Consider the following 18,984-nt stretch of genomic DNA (forward strand, 5'->3'; position numbering starts at 1 on the left):
TTGTTAACACACATCTGTTGAGATCCCACACGGCTTAAAGAGAGGAAGCTGACCTGAAACCCAAGGAGAAAGTTAATTAATAAGTCTGTAAATATAATTTATGGCCATGAGTATTGTAGAGTAGTGATAACCTTTTGACCCAATGTGCAGGGAGATGCTAGTGCATTAGCTGTAGCCCAACTTTGAAGTCAGTGTCATCCAATGCAGCTGTGAATAGGCTACATTGTTTTTATACCATTAGCAGTGAGACATGAAACATCAGCTTATTGTTGATATTCACTCAAGAGTCATATGTGACTAGCCTGCCCTCACAAAGACATATGCCTTACAAAATCCCCAAACAATTCCCTTCAAAAAAGAGAGAAAACATTTAGGCCTAATTGAGATTGAATGGAATTATAAAATAAATACTATAAATTCAGGGTCTGGATTTCGAAGTTAAAAAAATGGATGCCTATCGAATTTGTGTGGTGAAGGCTATTCTTGTTCTACAATGCTTTTCCCCAGCGCCTGTCTTTGTGGATGGTTTCATTGTGTATGAAATATGTGTATGGATGCAATCCGTTAATAGATTAGACAGTAAGTAAGCATCAACTTCTCCACAAAGACAGGCGCTGGGGAAAAGAATACACGTTTAAACTTCAAACTTTACTTTGGACTACGGAATTTTATTGCCCCTTCCTTTATAACCGACGTTGAGATAATATTTAACAGAAATTCTCTTGCGCATAACTTTATTTTGCACCAGTTACACTTCAACAGTTGAGTGGGTAACTTGTTTTCTGTCAATGTGGTTTTGAAGATAAACGGATTCACCACCTTCAAGTCGGCAGGATGGTAAACTTAAAAACTCAATGACAAGAATCTGTTGATAATACAACATAACATTTTGTTGAAAAATAAGTGTTGCATATCTAGATACCTCAAACAACTATTTCATTCATAACTTCTTTCGGTCATCCTATTCACCTTTGACAGAATTGCATAGGTAAGGTGGTGTTGGGACTTTTGGGGCTTGCTGTCGTCATCATCTTGATAGCAGTGCCCACAGCATTGTATCTGAACGGTGAGTGGTTCCACTTTCAATTGCTTTCAAGGACCCATTAAATTGTAGCCTACCATAACTGTAAAAAAAAAAAAAAATGTTCAGAATAAGTATTTTATTACTACAATAGAACATTGCATACACTGGATAATAATATTGTATTATTTTAACAGAACACTGCATAAAATAGACACTTTGACATAATGCATGTGCCATTCAAACATGTAGGCCTAGTGCTTTATTGCTTTAGAAATGCAGGACCTTGTTGCAATATCACATCGTATATGCAGGTACCACATTTGTATAACTTTATCCCATTAACATATTTAGTTCAGTTATAGCGGCTCTACAAACCCAGTCAAATGTATATTGTATATCTGTTACAACCTTGCAGTCCTCCTCCCAAGATCCATATCTATTTTTATCAAGACCTGTTTAATCATGTGTACATGCATTGTAATCTTGAGTCATTACAGTAGCCTATGACTTTTTCTCTTTTTCACTCATACATTCCTCCTAGTATACAGTATAGTATGAGAAATCAGTGAATGCTATCTTTGAGCCCCATGTTTCAGAGGAAAAAGTGAATGCTCAGAGGACGTTCACTCTCAGTGATGTCTTCAATAGTTCCATCAGGACCAGATCGTACAACATGCGCTGGATCTCAGGTAAAACACCCTAGAAGCCCAATCAATCAACTGTATGTAAATGAGTGGATGGCTGTTATGTTTAATCAAGTCAGTAATTGCGTGCCTGAAATGTATTATACAACACTCTAACCCTGGAAGGATGCACGTTTAGATACAAGTCAACAACACAACACTTTTATTATTATATTACAATGTTCCCATTACAAAATGATAAGAAACAATAAAAAATGATACTAGGCCAATATACTGTATCTATTCAAATGGCACACTTTCGCTTTATGTTAAATCATCAGTGCTGATATTTCATCTTAAACGTCAGTTAGTTCATTACTTTTAAACTCCTCTTTCCCCTCCCCATAGACCATGAGTATCTGCATAAAAAAGACGACTCCATCTTCCTTCACAACCTGATTACGGGAAACAACTCAGAATTCCTGAGCAGCATCACATTTGTAAGATACCCCTCGTGGGTGTGTGTGTCGGTCTGTGTCTATGCATATTTGGAAGTAAGTATGGTGAAGGAAGGAGTGCTTGTGTCATGTATAACACAGTTCCTTTTTGTTGTTGTTGAAAAACAGGATCAAGTGGCTGCCTATGATTATGTAGTGTCTGCTGATCGAAAATATGTTGCTTTCAAGAGCAATTGGACTAAGGTAATGTCTTGTGATATTTAATGATTTGTTGCTGTTGTGCTATCCTGCTGTGAAGTTGCTATGTGTGATATGTCATTGAGGTGTGGTTGTTGTTGCAGAATCAGACTTACGTGCCCAAAGTAATTGCCCTGCAATTTTGATCAAATTGAATTAATGTATTAAGTAATTTATATAAGTAATTGATCTGTGCTACTAATCAAATTCCTAATTATAATTTCATTTGTTTCAACAGATATGGAGACACTCCTTCACAGCTTCATATTCTCTCTATGATTTGGCAAGCTCGTAAGTCTCTTTCAACTGTTCTATACACACATCTGCAATATCCCTTTAACTTTGAGAATTACATATGCAGTGTAGAGAACATAGGGAGTTTCATTTTATTCATGGGACTAGTGCAGGAAATGGTCAACAATACTCAACAAATAGAGGAACTGAAGAGGGCCATAAAATGTCATGTTTACTGCAAACAATTTATAGGGACGCATTTACAGCGCATTCAGAAAGTATTCAGACCCCCTTCCCTTTTTCCACATTTTGTTACGTTACAGCCTTATTCTAAAATGGATGTAAAAAATAATAATCCTCATCAAATCTACACACAATACCCCATAATGACAAAACGAAAACAGGTTTAGAAATCTTTGCAAATGTATTACAAATAACAACAGAAATACGTTATTTACATACGTTTTCAGAGCCTTTGCTGAGACTCGAAATTGAGCTCAGGTGCTCAGGGTCTGAATACTTTCCGAATGCACTGTATGGTGTTTTGTCAAACAGACATTAATACTGTTAGTTTTTATTTATTCTCATTTTAGGACATTTCTCAGTACACCAGACATTCCTCACGAAGTCCATTTGTTTGCATGGGCGCCAACAGGCAACAAAATGGTAGGTTAAAAGGAAACTTGAGAGAAACCATTGGATTTGTTTATATACTATGCTTTTCCAGAGGCTGACCCATTACACTCTTATAACGGGTGACATATACTTTTAATTCAACACGTCTTCCAAACACTCATCATCAATAGGACTGACCCAACAATACAACATGCACTTTTGCTTGTCTTCAGTTCAAAGCTGAAATGCTCAAAGATCACATTTGTCATGCTCCAAATAAATAACTTATTCACAACATGTAATTGGTTACTGTTACTCTAAACATGATATTACAGGTTACTAGGCCAACCAAAAGACATTGCACACTATTATGCATATTACAGTGTTATACCATGGTGAAAGAGGAACTTGAGTCATTAAGACGTATCTCCATATCTTTGCTCCTCTCACATACAGGCATTTGTGTGGGAAAATAATGTCTATGTGAAGACCAGCCCTACCGCTAAGGCCATTCAGGTGACCTTCAACGGAGAACACAACAAAATCTTAAATGGCATTCCAGATTGGGTGTATGAGGGTAAGCAATACATACAAGATGCTAGCTGTGAATCTTACATACAGTTGAAGTCGGAAGTTTAAATACACCTTAGCCAAATACATTTTAACTCAGTTTTTCACAATTCCTGACATTTAATCCTAGTAAAAATTCCATGTCTTAGGTCAGTTAGGATCACCACTTTATTTTAAGAATGTGAAATGTCAGAATAATATTAGAGAATTTTTATTTCAGTTTTTATTTCTTTCATCACAGTCCCAGTGGGTCAGAAGTTTACATACACTCAATTAGTATTTGGTAGCATTGCCTTTAAATTGTTTAACTTGGGTCAAACGTTTCGGGTAGCCTTCCACAAGCTTCCCACAATAAGTTGGGTGAATTTTGGCCCATTCCTCCTGACAGAGCTGGTGTAATTGAGTCAGGTTTGTAGGCCTCCTTGCTCGCACACGCTTTTTCAGTTCTGCCCACAAATGTTCTATAGGATTGAGGTCAGGGCTTTGTGATGGCCACTCCAATACCTTGACTTTGTTGTCCTTAAGCCATTTTGCCACAACTTTGGAAGTATGCTTGGGGTCATTGTCCACTTGGAAGACCCATTTGCGACCAAGCTTTAACTTCCTGACTGATGTCTTGAGATGTTGCATCAATAAATCCACATTATTTTCCTTCCTATCCCATCTATTTTGTGAAGTGCACCAGTCCCTCCTGCAGCAAAGCACCCCCACAGCATGATGCTGCCACCCCCGTGCTTCACAGTTGGGATGGTGTTCTTCGGCTTGCAAGTGCCCCCTTTTTCCTCCAAACATAACGATGGTCATTATGGCCAAACAGTTCTATTTTTGTTTCAGCAGACCAGAGGACATTTCTCCAAAAAGTACGATCTTTGTCCCCATGTGCAGTTGCAAACCGTAGTCTGGCTTTTTTATGGCAGTTTTGGAGCAGTGGCTTCTTCCTTGCTGAGCGGCCTTTCAGGTCGATATAGGACTCGTTTTACTGTGGATATAGATACTTTTGTACCCGTTTCCTCCAGCATCTTCACAAGGTCCTTTGCTGTTGTTCTGGGATTGATTTGCACTTTTCGCACCAAAGTACGTTCATCTCTAGGAGACAGAACGCGTCTCCTTCCTGAGCGGTATGACGGCTGCGTGGTCCCATGGTGTTTATACTTGCGTACTATTGTTTGTACAGATGAACGTGGTACCTTCAGGCATTTGCAAATTGCTCCCAAGGATGAACCAGACTTGTGGAGGTCTACATTTTCTTTTGTGGAGGTCTTGGCTGATTTCTTTTGATTTTCCCATGATGTCAAGCAAAGAGGGACTAAGTTTGAAGGTAGGCCTTGAAATACATCCACGGGTACACCTCCAATTCACTCAAATGATGTCAATTATTCTATCAGAAGCTTCTAAAGCCATGACATCCTTTTCTGGAAGCTGTTTAAAGGCACAGTCAACTTAGTGTATGTAAACTTCTGACCCACTGGAATTGTGATACAGTGAAATAATCTGTCTTTAAACAATTGTTGGAAAAATTACTTGTGTCATGCACAAAGTAGATGTCCTAACCGACTTGCCAAAACGATAGTTTGTTAACAAGAAATTTGTGGAGTGGTTGAAAAACAAGTTTTAATGACTCCAACCTAAGTGTATGTAAACTTCCGATTTTAACTGTACCTCTTACTATAATTAGTCCATATTAGTCAGCACTGTGATGTGAATTGTGTAAAATGTGATTATACAGTCCCTAGTGAACAAGTTTCTCTTTTGACAACACAGAAGTCTGTGAAGAGTTTAAGCCACACAGGCAAACACAACACACAAAATAGATGTGCCATCTTGATGTAGGCCTGACAGTGTTTTTGGATTGTTTGTTTGTTAGAGGAAATGTTCTCTTCTTACGAGGCAATGTGGTGGTCACCTGGAGGGAGGTATCTGGCCTATGCTGAGTTTAACGACACTCTGGTCCAAAACATTGAGTATTCCTGGTATGGGAAGGAACAGTATCCTGACACTGTAATTTTCCCCTATCCTAAGGTAAGATTACACTTTATGTATGTTTGATGTGTATCTAAAAAGTGTGTTGGAGTACGTCATTATTGGCATGAGGTTCTGTGGCAGTTGATAAGGGAACTGGACTCTGGACCATAAGGCCTCTGGGTTAAAAGCATGTTGTTTTATCACAACTCTGGGTACTTTTAGGTCTAAGCTGTCCCAATAAAATTATATTGGTCCGCGATTTCCCAATTCGGAAACCTTTCTTGACGACTGTGTATTTGAATAGAGTCATATACTCTGTATTGTCACATATTAATGCGTTGATACTGTGTCTATAGTCATTATAAAACAAGACATAAAAAAATACATTTTAAAGATGTGCTTGCTTGTAAGAAAGCAACCTATAAGACCCAAAGTTTGTTTTTATTTCATCTGAATAGTTTTGCATAAATGTAATTTTTTTCTCCATCTTTTAGCCTGGTACTCCCAATCCAGTGGTGAAGCTATTTGTGGTTGATACTGCAAACACATCAATCATCACAGAAGTTGTTGTGCCAGCTTCAGTTGGTGCAGGGTAATGAAACTCAGTAGTACACAATACATTATACAATGTCATTTTTTACCGTTAGATTAGGAGAGAAACACATTGCTTTAGAATTTAAAAATTCATTTTAGGCGTAAGCTGTGAGACAAGTAGTGTGTTTTTTACAGTGATCACTATTTAGCCACAGTCAGCTGGTTAACGGATGAACGCATCGCTGTCCAGTGGCAGAAGAGGAAACAGAACGAGCTCCGCTTTCAGATCTACGACTTCAACACAGCCGGAAACACCTGGATCGAGAATGCGGTAGAGGTACGTCATAAACCCCCCCCCCCCACGCTTTCCTGCCGCTCCTCCTCTCCTCTCCTCCTCTCCTCTCCTCTCCTCTCCTCTCCTCTCCTCTCCTCTCCTCTCCTCTCCTCTCCTCTCCACTCCTCTCTGAGAACTTGTTGGGGTCTTAATATGTCACACAGAGAGGATCACACTGTACGAATGACAAAAAAATTATTTCCTATTAATTACAATTAACCATCAAATTATATACTTTTTTGTTGTGTTTTCAGAAACTTGACTTGACAAGCAAGACAGGTTGGATCGGACGGGTATGTACTTTATATGAACACAACAATATGAACATGTATGTAAACATGGGCCATAAAAACATCATTTACCAAGTAACAACTATTGATTATTACTGTAAATAAATACATTATCTTTGTTTTCTAGTTTTCACCTTCTAATCCTACCTTATCGGCGGACAAAGCCAGTTTTTACATTGTGATGAGTAACACTGACGGCTATAAACATATTCATCACGTAACAGGTGTAAGTACTAAGTAGTACACCTAACTGCATACCTTCTCAGTAACCCAGACATGGTTATGATACACACTTCATTTGTAATATTTGTATGTGGTCCTTGCAGGGCACAGCAACAGCTGTCACCACGGGGGCTTGGGAGGTCATTGACATTTTAAAAGTGACTAACAATGCCATATACTATTCAAGCAACCAATATGGTGACAAACCAGGAGGGAGAAACATTTACAAGTAAGAATATCACTCTTTCATTTTCATGCCTTGGTTCTGTCATGCTCATGCGGTGTTCATTTCTAACATGCATAACCTATGACGTACTATCGCTCTATATTTGTAGCCAATAGAATCATGTCAGTTGTCTGTGTGTGTGTCAGGATCATTCTCGGAGCCACTCCCCCCACCACCCAGTGCCTGACCTGTACCCTGAATGAGGACAGGTGTCAATACAACTCAGCTTACTTCAGCCATGATGCCTCTTTCTTCCGCATGGACTGCTCAGGTCCGTCAGCCACACAACACACACACACACACACTACACAACCCAATACACCAACAGCGTTGTGCAGTCAAGTCATCAGAATACTGTAGCTCCCAGCCGGTATATTTATTTTTAAATGATAGTTTTTGTAGTAGTAGTAGTAGTAGTAGTGCTTCTAGATCATTTGGGAGGACACACACACAACATATTAAATATTTGTTGGTCTTCACAGGCCCTGGACTACCTCTGTATACTCTCAGGGACAACAGGGACACTGGCTCAGGTAGGCCAGTTACATTTACAAGTGTATGATGGAAATAAATGATATATACCATGCACCGTGACAGTGCATCTTCTCACCGTCCTGTTTAGAGATTCAGGTTCTTGAGGACAACACGGCTTTGGAAGGCCTTCTGTCTGAGATCCACATGCCCACCATGCGACATGGCTTTATCAAGCAAGGGGAATTCAGTAAGGCTTTCAACTATTAAAGACTTCAATTTAATCTTTCAACTGCTATTAAAATAAATGGGACATCCCTAACTTGATACCCATTGATGGATGTTTCTGTTTATCCCGACAGATCTTTGGTACCAGATGACCTTGCCTCCTGGATTTGACAAATCCAAGAAATACCCCTTACTTATTGATGTGTACGAATGTTCATTAATTCATCTCTGTGAATACATGATCTGCTTTGTCTTATGATGAATTCCTGTAGTAATAACAAGGGCCTGGAGTTAAACCTGACGAGCAGGAAATACTCTGGGCCCTAGTTAAATTCAGAAGTCTGTAGCGTTTCCTGGTGAGCTCAAGTGGTCAGGGAAAACTCTGCACCCTAACTATAATGTGTTTCTTTCTCTTTTGTGTTCCAGGTATGCAGGGCCTTGCAGTCAGAAAGCAGACTACCGCTATAGGTTGGGCTGGTCTGCATACCTGGCGAGCACGGAGAAGGTCATCGTTGCCAGCTTCGATGGAAGGGGAAGTGGTTACCAAGGCGACAAGTTAATGCACTCCATCTACCGACGTCTGGGAACCTATGAGGTGGAAGATCAGATAACGGCCGCAAAGTAAGGTTGAACCGTGGTTGAACAGTAGCCAAGTCGATAGCTACAGTATGTCCAACTGACTCAAACAGCTTACTTTGTATCATACTGTGTCACACTGCAAAGTGACATTAAGACAACATGATATAACACAATATATCTACATAGATATTTAGAGCTTGAATTAGAGATTCCAAGGCTTTTATGGTTTGAGCTTTGTGATGCAATATCCTGGTGGACAGATCTTTATGTGCTTCATCTAACTCCTCCTCATCTCCACTTTCGTCAACTCACGCTAAATATATCCTGTCTGGCAGGACAACGGACGTGACAGAGGTGTTGGTTAAAGCACATAATGATCTGACCACCAGGCTAATGATGTGACTGATCAGACGTCACATGGGGTCAGCTGGAATGCAACATTACTTTCCTCTTCCTTATTTCACGTCAGGGGGACGGTGATGACTCACAGACTAAGGGCAGTAGAGATATTAGTTAGACCATTGACCATCAGTGGGCATGGTCCATTAGAACCTCTTTCAATTGACCATCACGTTTAAATGAATTAGAGTTTGTACTGGTGGTTCCCAATCACAGCAAGTCACTTTTCTCTTTCAGGGAATTCACCAATATGGGCTTTGTCGACAAAGGCAGAATAGCAATTTGGGGTTGGGTAAGTTAAAGTTTTTCTTTAAGCATAGGGTTTGAAAATATGATCCGTTCGGACCATCAAGTGCAATGTAATGAAATGCAGCTCGTGTACAATCATCTTGTGTGTGTGCCTTGATTAATCTAATCTTATCTGAATTCAAGGCCAAAATCATCTGTTTGTGTTTTATAGTCCTATGGAGGTTATGTCACGTCAATGGTTTTGGGAGCTGGGAGTGGAGTTTTCAAATGTGGAATGGCAGTTGCCCCAGTTTCCAAGTGGGAGTATTATGGTATGCCATTCTGTTATTGATATGTTATTAATATATTTACAATAATATACATGTTAGTTAAATATATAATTGTAAATCATTGCAAATTATCCATACATTTTTCCCTACTTTCAATATTTCAGATTCAATCTACACAGAACGTTATATGAATCAACCTTCAGAAAATCTTGAATTCTACAACGTAAGTTTACCAAAGGCAACATTTTAAATGGCCATTTATACACACAATTTTATACTATGGTCTGTATTATCCACACTGTTATTACGTTCCACGGAAATAACAAAATGTAAATGTATTTTACAGAACTCCACAGTGACAGCCAGAGCTAAGAACTTCAAATCAGTGCAATACCTTCTCATCCATGGGACAGCAGATGGTGAAGCCTCCTCTAGTATTTCTGGAATGTTCTTTTAAAAACACACCACGTGTGCAATTAACAACCATGCAATGTTTAGAGTCTAGACTATTCATTTGACTTTGTAAACCCATTAGTTGATGAAGCTAAAAGTCTTAACTAATCAGTGAACATACTTTTTAAGAGACTTTACCATATTATATGAGAAAAAGAAAACACTGGTCACATCGGATTCTGTAAGACATGTATTTTTATCTCTCTATTTGTTTCAGACAACGTTCATTTTCAGCAAGCTGCTCAGATAGCCGAAGCTCTGGTTGAGGAACAAGTGGACTTTGAGGCTATGGTAAATATTTAGATTTGAGATGAGTTATCTACACAATCAGTGGTTGTAGAGCTTTAAACCTCAATGAACCTGCTCAATGAAAACACTTTTTCAATAAACAAATGATCTGTGCTAATTCCTTCTTTCTATCCCTTTACTACAGTGGTACACGGACAAGGACCATGGTCTTGATGGTTCAGCCAATCAGCATGTCTATACCCACATGAGTCACTTCCTCCAGAAGTGCTTTGCCTGATGTCATTCGAACAAATGATGCCCAACCTGCCCTGATGCTTGCCCAACGATAACCAAACTGCCCCAAATTCATTTGCAATTAATTTGGACAGCAGGTAGCCTAGCAGTTAAGACCGTTTGGCCAGTTACCAAAAGGTCGCTGGTTTGAATCCCGAGCCAACTAGGTGAAAAATCTGTTGATGTGCCCTTGAGCAAGGCACTTAACCGTAATTGCTCGTGTAAATAGCTCTGCATTAGAGCGTCTGCTAAATGATGTAAATGTAATTGAACGTTTCCCTGTCCTATTAAAGTTGTTTGAGCCAGTTCCCAAATATATACTCCAAAAGACCAAAGGTGCTGAAACTCCTCTCTCTATAAAGTTATTTAAAAACTGTGAGTTACGAGGTTACATTTTAAATGAAGGATGTGATTATATTGAAATACCAAAGAGTTTTGTGAGAACTTAACAGCCAGTGACTAAGCCTGTCTGACTTGTATCTATCAATGGGCCTTGATTGCACTGTTTTATTTATGAGGTATCAACATTAATGTCCATACATTATATTGGTTTATATTTCACATTTCACAAATATACTGTATGTTTTTATAGAGGGAATCTTGGAAGACCTTTGTACCTACAGTGTCTGTGTCTACTGTTTCAATAAATGTGTTTAAATCTACACTACCATTCAAAAGTTTGGACACACCTACTCACTCAAGGGCTTTTCTTTATTTTTACATTTTTTTTACATTGTAGAATAATAGTGAAGACATCAGAACTATGAAATAACACATATGGAATCATGTAGTAACCAAAAAAGTGTTAAACAAATCAAAATATATTTTATATTTGAGATTCTTCAAATAGCCACCCTTTGCCTTGATGACAGCTTTGCACACTCTTGGCATTCTCTCAACCAGCTTCATGAGGTAGTCACCTGGAATGCATTTCAATTAACAGGTGTGCCTTCTTAAAAGTGAATTTGTGGAATTGATTTCCTTCTTAATGCGTTTGAGACAATCAGTTGTGTTGTGACAAGGTGGGGGGTATACAGAAGATAGCCCTATTTGGTAAAAGACCAAGTCCATATTATGGCAAGAACAGCTCAAATAAGCAAAGAGAAACGACAGTCCATCATTACTTAAAGACATGAAGGTCAGTCAATACGGAACATTTCAAGAACTTTGAAAGTTTCTTCAAATGCAGTCGCAAAAACCATCAAGCACTATGATGAAACCTGCTCTCGTGAGGACCGCCACAGGAATGGAAGACCCAGAGTTACCTCTGCTGCAGAGGATAAGTTTATTAGAGTTACCAGCCTCAGAAATTGCAGCCCAAATAAATGCTTCACAGTGTTCACGTAACTGACAACTCAACATCAACTGTTCAGAGGGGACTGTGTGAATCAGGCCTTCATGGTCAAATTGCTGCAAAGAAACCACTACTAAAAGGACACCAATAAGAAGAACAGACCTGCTTGGGCCAAGAAACACGAGCAATGGACATTAGACCGGTGGAAATCTGTCCTTTGGTCTGGAGTCCAAATTTGAGATTTTTTGGTTCCAACCGCTGTGTCTTTATGAGACGCGATGTGGGTGAACGGATGATCTCCGCATGTGTAGTTCCCACCATAAAGCATGGAGGAGGTGGTGTTATGGTGTGGGGGTGCTTTGCTGGTGACACTGTCTGTGATTTATTTAGAATTCAAGGCACACTTAACCAGCATGGCTACCACAACATTCTTCAGCGATACGCCATCCATTCTGGTTTCGGCTTAGTGGGACTATCATTTGTTTTTCAACAGGACAATGACTCAACACACCTCCAGGCTTTTAAGGGCTATTTTACCAAGAAGGAGAGTGATGGAGTGCTGCATCAGATGACCTGGCCTCCACAATCCCCCAACCTCAACCCAATTGAGATGGTTTGGGATGAGTCGGATGGCAGAGTGAAGGAAAAGCAGCCAACAAGTTCTCAGAATATGTGGGAACTCCTTCAAGAGTGTTGGAAAAGCATTTCAGGTGAAGCTGGTTGAGAGAATGCCAAGAGTGTGCAAAGCTGTCATCAAGGCAAAGAGTGGCTATTTGAAGAATCTCAAATATAAAATATATGTTTTATTTGATTAGCCACCTTTTGCAGCAATTATAGCTGCAAGTCTCTTGGGGTATGTCTCTACAAGCTTGGCACATTTATCCACTGGGATTTTTGCCCATTTTTCAAGGCAAAACTGCTCCAGCTCCTTCAAGTTGGATGGGTTCCGCTGGTGTACAGCAATACACAATACCACATATTCTCAATTGGATTGAGGTCTGGGCTTTGACTAGGCCATTCCAAGACATTTAAATGTTTCCCCTTAAACCACTCGAGTGTTGCTTTAGCAGAATGCTTAGGGTCATTGTCCTGCTGGAAGGTGAACCTCCATCCCAGTCTCAAATCTCTGGAAGACTGAAAACAGGTTTCCCTCAAGAATTTCCCTGTATTTAGCGTCCATCATTCCTTCAATACTGACCAGTTTCCCAGTCCCTGCCAATGAAAAATATCCCCACAGCATGATGCTGCCAACACCATGCTTCACCGTGGGGATGGTGTTCTCGGAGTGATAAGAGGTGTTGGGTTTGCGCCAGACATAGCGTTTTCCTTGATGGCCAAAAAGCTCAATTTTAGTCTCATCTGACCAGAGTACCTTCTTCCATATGTTTGTGGAGTCTCCCACATGCCTTTTGGCGAACACCAAACGTGTTTGCTTATTTTTTTCTTTAAGCAATGGCTTTTCTGGCCACTCTTCAGTAAAGTCCAGCTCTGTGGAGTGTACGGCTTAAAGTGGTCCTATGGACAGATACTCCAATCTCCGCTGTGGAGCTTTTTTAGCTCCTTCAGGGTTATCTTTGGTCTCTTTGTTGCCTCTCTGATTAATGCCCTCCTTGCCTGGTCCGTGAGTTTTGGTGGGCGGCCCTCTCTTGGCAGGTTTGTTGTGGTGCCATATTCTTTCCATTTTTTAATAATGGATTTAATGGTGCTCTGTGGGATGTTCAAAGTTTTTGATATTTTTTTATAACCCAACCCTGATCTGTACTTCTCCACAACTTTGTCCCTGACCTGTTTGGAGAGCTCCTTGGTCTTCATGGTGCCGCTTGCTTGGTGGTGCCCCTTGCTTAGTGGTGTATATATACTGAGATCATGTGACAGATCATGTGACACTTAGATTGCGCACTTCTGAAGGTAATTGGTTGCACCAGATCTTATTTATGGGCTTCATAGCAAAGGGGGTGAATACATATGCACGCACCACTTTTCCGTCATTTATTTTTTAGAATTTTTTGAAACAAGTTATTTATTTCATTTCACTTCACCAACTTGGGACTATTTTGTGTATGTCCATTACATGAAATCCAAATAAAAATCCATTTAAATTACAGGTTGTAATGAAACAAAATAGGAAAAACGCCAAGGGGGATGAATACTTTTGCAAGCCACTGTATAATCAAAATCTAAATTACTTTAATTTGATATAATAATTTCATATCATCTGAAAATGGTTTATAAGTACATTTACTAAATGGTAATGCAGGTATAGGCATTTAATAACACATGAATTCATGTTATCCAAAAGGGGATGATCAACAGGGCCCTTATTTTGATCTGGCAAACAATGGAAATGTCCTTGTCTTAAAAAAGAAAATCTATTTTCCATCTCTGATTCGATCATAGTTAATAATATCCACAAACACTGACTCAGCTTCCCATTTACAGTAAATATCACACACACACACACACTATTTGACAGGATGTCATCTTGTTTGATTTCTACACCTAAGTGACAGCTGTTTTCTCGCATAGATACTGCCACATCTTCTTTTTAAACAAACGTTTCATCGCGAGTTGATCCAATGCAACCAAACGGGCCCTATGTGTAATGGATTGAGAGTAACAAATGGGTGTAACAGAGTGGGAGAGTGGGAGGATTGGGCCACCTGAACAGACCCGGCCTTATGTCCATGCTATATAAGACTCCCACAGCCAGTCAGGTCAACAAGATACAACCACAAGGAACCAGGACTGAAGCAGAGGATCACTCACTCTCAGACACACATTTCTTCTCATCTACCCGCACATTAACAGGAACAGGTGAGTTGCTTGCAGCCAGGACACGTCTGGATTGATTTAGGATTTTTTTTGGAAAATCTATATTTTAAAACTGGTTGAGTTTTTCCATTGTGAACAATTGAGTATCAAAACCTTTGATTTTGTCAACGGATGTATGATTGATATGGAGCATTTTGCTTCTCAATGTAAAATGGACTTATGTCTGTCTTCGGCTACTCAATTGTGGTTCTGTCTGCAGGTCACAATGTTTGCCATCCACTCCCTGGCTGGTCTTCTTCTCCTGGTCATCATACAGAGCAGTTGGCAGGTCCCTCTACAAGAGGCTGAGGACAACTCAAGGTACAGCTCGAAAACGTTATATTTTACATGGGGGGAAAATGATACCAATTTTCCATTGGATATTTTAACAAATATTTTCAGAACATATCATAGGAAAAAAGCACACAAGGTACAGTATCAACGTAAAGTATGAGCTTGTAAGATACAGACGGAATGACTAGTGTTCAACACATAATGTACATGTATCCAACAGCAAATGTCAATCAAAATTAGACTATAATGAGGCATCTATCAGCATAATTTCAGCATGAAAGATTCTTCTTCTCCTGTAGCTTAGAGACAGCAGACTCACTATTGAAGGCTTTGAGGGGCGTGTCTAACGTGAAGAGACATTCAGAGGGAACCTTCTCTAACGACTACAGTAAATACCAGGAAGATAGGCGGGCTCAGGACTTTGTTCAATGGCTTATGAACTCCAAGAGGAGTGGGTGAGTGTTTCAACAGAGTAATATTATATATTTTTTGGCTTATGACTGGTATGATACTGTGGGGTGGAGAAATTATAATATATTTTTCTTAATGAGAACAAGAACAGTTCAGTCTTTTAGAAACTTTTACTGGGATGAATACTGTATATCTTGAGTTGAACAATCAAAGATTTGGAGGGAGAAATTACAGATTTAAACTTCATCCCAAAATGTTTGTCTAAAGCACCATGTATATTATGGCATTGTTTGCACATACAGAGAAAGGATAGTAATGTAGCAACATATTCATATACAGAGTCCTTCCAAGTCAAACAAAGTAACTTGATGTTATTAACACTACTCATCACTTTGAAACTAATAGCACCCATCCATTTTCATTATCAACTTATCCTCAACTTTTATATCAATACAAACGCTTAAAATACAATATTTGAGTTTTTTACTAGCAAAGTTAGTGAAAAACAGTTATAAGAACTCAGAGGCCATTTTACCTGAGCCAGAATGATGTCACAGTACTATCATTGGTTGAATGGAGTTTCGTATCCATCACACCATTTCCTCTCTATCCCCATCTAGTGCTCCATCCAAACGCCATGCCGACGGGACCTACACCAGTGACGTGAGCACCTACCTACAGGACCAGGCGGCCAAGGACTTTGTGTCCTGGCTCAAATCAGGACGGGCCAGACGAGAGTAGGCTTCCCTTCACCCTACAGTACCAACATAGTGTGTGTCATGTCTAACGCGAGAAGAAGAGAGAGAGAAAAGATAATCAACTACTTAGCTAATTGATCCATTGCCGCACCGTTGCTTTCTTAAGGCCTGTGTTGACATTTCATGTGGTCGTGCCCAATAAATCCCATGAAACTATGCTCTGCATTTATTGATACATTTATTGATATTTGCCCCTCGGATGACTGTGTTGACTGGGTTGGAAGAGAGCGGATCACACAGTTACTGTGTGCATAAACACCTGTTCAGGGAACCAAGGTGTCCTCTAATGAATCACTACAGCTACAGATCACTACTTCATAAATCATCCAATAGTCATAATGCGCAACTAGAAAAGGGTACATTTCCTGAAAAAAATGTGTATTCTTGCTTCAGCCGACTAAAAGTTGAACCCAACATGGTTGGTAATTGTGTATAGAAGAATTGTGTGTGGAACCACTGACAAGTGTGTGTTATCTTGTGTATTGTACCTAGATCTGCTGAGGAGAGCAGGGGGAATGATCCAATGAGCAGAAGACATGTAGATGGAAGCTTCACCAGCGACGTGAACAAGGTCCTAGACAGCATGGCCGCCAAAGAGTATTTACTCTGGGTCATGACCTCCAAACCCTCAGGGAAAAGGTAGACATCAGAACACAACCAGAAGCGTATGAAATGGCACCCTATTCCCTATATAGTGCACTAGGGCTCTGATTAGAACGAGTGAATATGGTGCCATTTTAGACAAGTTTGTCAATGGAGTGAAACCAGCATGTATTGCTTACATCAATATTTGATCAATAATTTGTTGTTGTCACACCCTTTTTCTCTGTATCTCTCTCTCTCTCACACTAAACTGTGTTACTGTATGGTGTCACGGTCTGATAATTCCCCTATGTTTATTTCAGTAACAAACGTCAAGAAGATCATTGAAAGAAGACAAACGCTTCCTTGTTCAAGAGAAACTTGGATACTGTGCTACAAATGATAAGCCTTGACAAAAACTAAAAGCCATAGTAAAAAGCCATACTGCTTAGCATTGTTGTAACGTTGATACAATGTTGGAAATTCTTAGATTGTTTACTCTACATAATGTGATAATAAAAAAACACATTATGTATTCTTCCTTAACTTTTTGGTGCATTTATGCATCAGGTCAGTTGTCAAATTATACAAATATTTTTCTATAAATTAACATTATTTTCTATATTTGTAATGTTTAAAAAAAGAGAACATGTTAAAAACTCAGATATAATGTGATAAACTATCTGGTAACTTGTATGTGAATTTGGTTTTTATCCCATATGTATCAAAACCTGCTCTGCAAAAATAAACTATTTCATTGTGTTTGTTGTATCATATTTTTGACTAGCCATGCGTCCATACCAATGGAATTCCTAAATCTTTCAGTTCATGGTGCTGAAAAGAAAACCTGTCAACATTAAACTGTTGTGCCAATGATAGTAGTCTGTGTACTAGACTAGAGTTGAGAAACTGTGGTTGTGCGTCTCAAAGAAACTGTCCATGGTTCAGAAACCGAAATGCATGGCATTCAAGTAACGTTTTTAGTTATAATGAAATACTAATAATAGCGTGAATTGGTGAACCAGAATGTGTAGTGAAAATCTGAATTCTAGAACGTTCACGGAAAAAACGACCGTTCAGATTCGCTCAACGGAAAAACATGGTGCCCCTAAACTACAGATAAAATGGGTTGGATAAAGGGAGAGGGTGAGACGGAGGACTCGTACAAAATAAGCAAAATAGCTGCCCACGTACCTGATCTTGTTGTCTACAGCACCCTCACCAACGATATCCCCTACGCAGAGAACTTTCATGGAGTCCTTCTCTTCGCGGATGTATCAGGCAAACTAATCTCGTTAGCTAGCTACAGTAGCTACGTTAGCTATCTCGCTAGCTAACATGAGCTAGAATTCCCTTTCGATCTAAATTTAGAAACTAGCTAGCTAACGTTAGCTAACCCACTAGCTAGAAGTCAACTAATCCATTTTGTATATTTTTTAGGTTTCACTAATCTGACTGAGAAGTTCAGTTTGAGTAGCAAGAAAGGCTATGGAGCAGACGAGTTGACACGCACACTCAACAGCTACATTGGGGAAATAGTCAGTCGTAAGTTAGCTATGGTTTCATTAAGTTAAAGCAATACAATATCAATCTAACGTTATGTACCGTTAGTTAACTTAGTCCAAAAAAAATGTAGTTACCAAGCAATGCTTTGTTCCCTGTATTTCAGACATCCTTGATGCTGGGGGAGACATTCTGAATTATGCAGGTAACAATTGGCTTCCCTCTCAGCATTGAGACACAGATTCACCATGATCACAATTCCTAGCTACAGTACTTCTCTACTCATTATGGCCAAACAACATTTTATCACAGGCGATGCCATCTTGGCTCTATGGACGGTGGAGAGGATCCAGCTCAGTGAAGTAATCTCCCTGGTGGTCAAATGCAGCCTCAACATCCAGGACCAGTGTGGCGTCCGGGAGACAGAAGTGGGCTGTCAGCTAAAAGTTAAAATAGGTGCATTTCTGAGTCTCATACAGACAGAGAGACATGTTTGTGCCATAACACCAGGGCCCGTATTCACAAAGAGTGCAGATCTAGGATCAGTTTAGCCTTTTAAATCATAATGAATAAGGGGGGACCTGATCCTAGATCAGTGCTCTACGCTTTGTGAATTTGGGCCCTGATTATCCGGCTACACTTGACTTTATAGGCAACTAGAACCCCGAATATGATACCCCTTCTCTGCTGTGCCAAGGGATATCTGCTGGGAAGCTCTCCAAGGTGATCGTAGGAGACGAGATCAGTCAGTACTTTGTGGTGATTGGCCGGGCGGTGGACGAGGTACGGCTGGCAGAGGGGTTGGCGGTGGCCAGCACAATCATCTTGTCAC

General features: G+C 39.7%; 2 protein-coding genes and 1 long non-coding RNA gene across 3 annotated transcripts; all 3 read left to right on the forward strand.

Moving 5' to 3' along the window:
• Window positions 1–752: 752 nt before the first annotated feature.
• On the forward strand, window positions 753–11,156 carry LOC311112251 (dipeptidyl peptidase 4-like). The gene is made up of 25 exons (XM_084155299.1): window positions 753–837; window positions 979–1,066; window positions 1,621–1,713; window positions 2,056–2,147; window positions 2,274–2,348; window positions 2,581–2,633; window positions 3,170–3,242; window positions 3,648–3,768; window positions 5,626–5,780; window positions 6,218–6,315; window positions 6,453–6,594; window positions 6,846–6,884; window positions 7,009–7,107; window positions 7,208–7,332; window positions 7,476–7,600; window positions 7,812–7,862; window positions 7,952–8,050; window positions 8,163–8,232; window positions 8,455–8,649; window positions 9,244–9,298; window positions 9,467–9,566; window positions 9,689–9,747; window positions 9,871–9,943; window positions 10,195–10,268; window positions 10,411–11,156. Exons 1-25 carry the CDS (start codon window positions 835–837, stop codon window positions 10,501–10,503), a joined length of 2,250 nt encoding a protein of 749 aa, XP_084011425.1. The 5' UTR covers window positions 753–834; the 3' UTR covers window positions 10,504–11,156.
• A 3,372-nt stretch (window positions 11,157–14,528) lies between these two features.
• Window positions 14,529–16,260, forward strand: LOC311112267 (glucagon-1-like). The gene is made up of 4 exons (XM_084155320.1): window positions 14,529–14,607; window positions 14,825–14,925; window positions 15,198–15,353; window positions 15,930–16,260. Exons 2-4 carry the CDS (start codon window positions 14,831–14,833, stop codon window positions 16,048–16,050), a joined length of 372 nt encoding a protein of 123 aa, XP_084011446.1. The 5' UTR covers window positions 14,529–14,607; window positions 14,825–14,830; the 3' UTR covers window positions 16,051–16,260.
• Window positions 16,261–17,489: 1,229 nt separating this feature from the next.
• Window positions 17,490–18,980, forward strand: LOC311112268. The gene is made up of 4 exons (XR_014610853.1): window positions 17,490–18,194; window positions 18,319–18,357; window positions 18,465–18,608; window positions 18,850–18,980. It is a non-coding gene; the product is annotated as an uncharacterized lncRNA (long non-coding RNA).
• Window positions 18,981–18,984: the final 4 nt, after the last annotated feature.

Source organism: Coregonus lavaretus (genome assembly GCF_964263955.1).
Source record: "Coregonus lavaretus genome assembly, chromosome: 38".
Taxonomy (NCBI): domain Eukaryota; kingdom Metazoa; phylum Chordata; class Actinopteri; order Salmoniformes; family Salmonidae; genus Coregonus; species Coregonus lavaretus.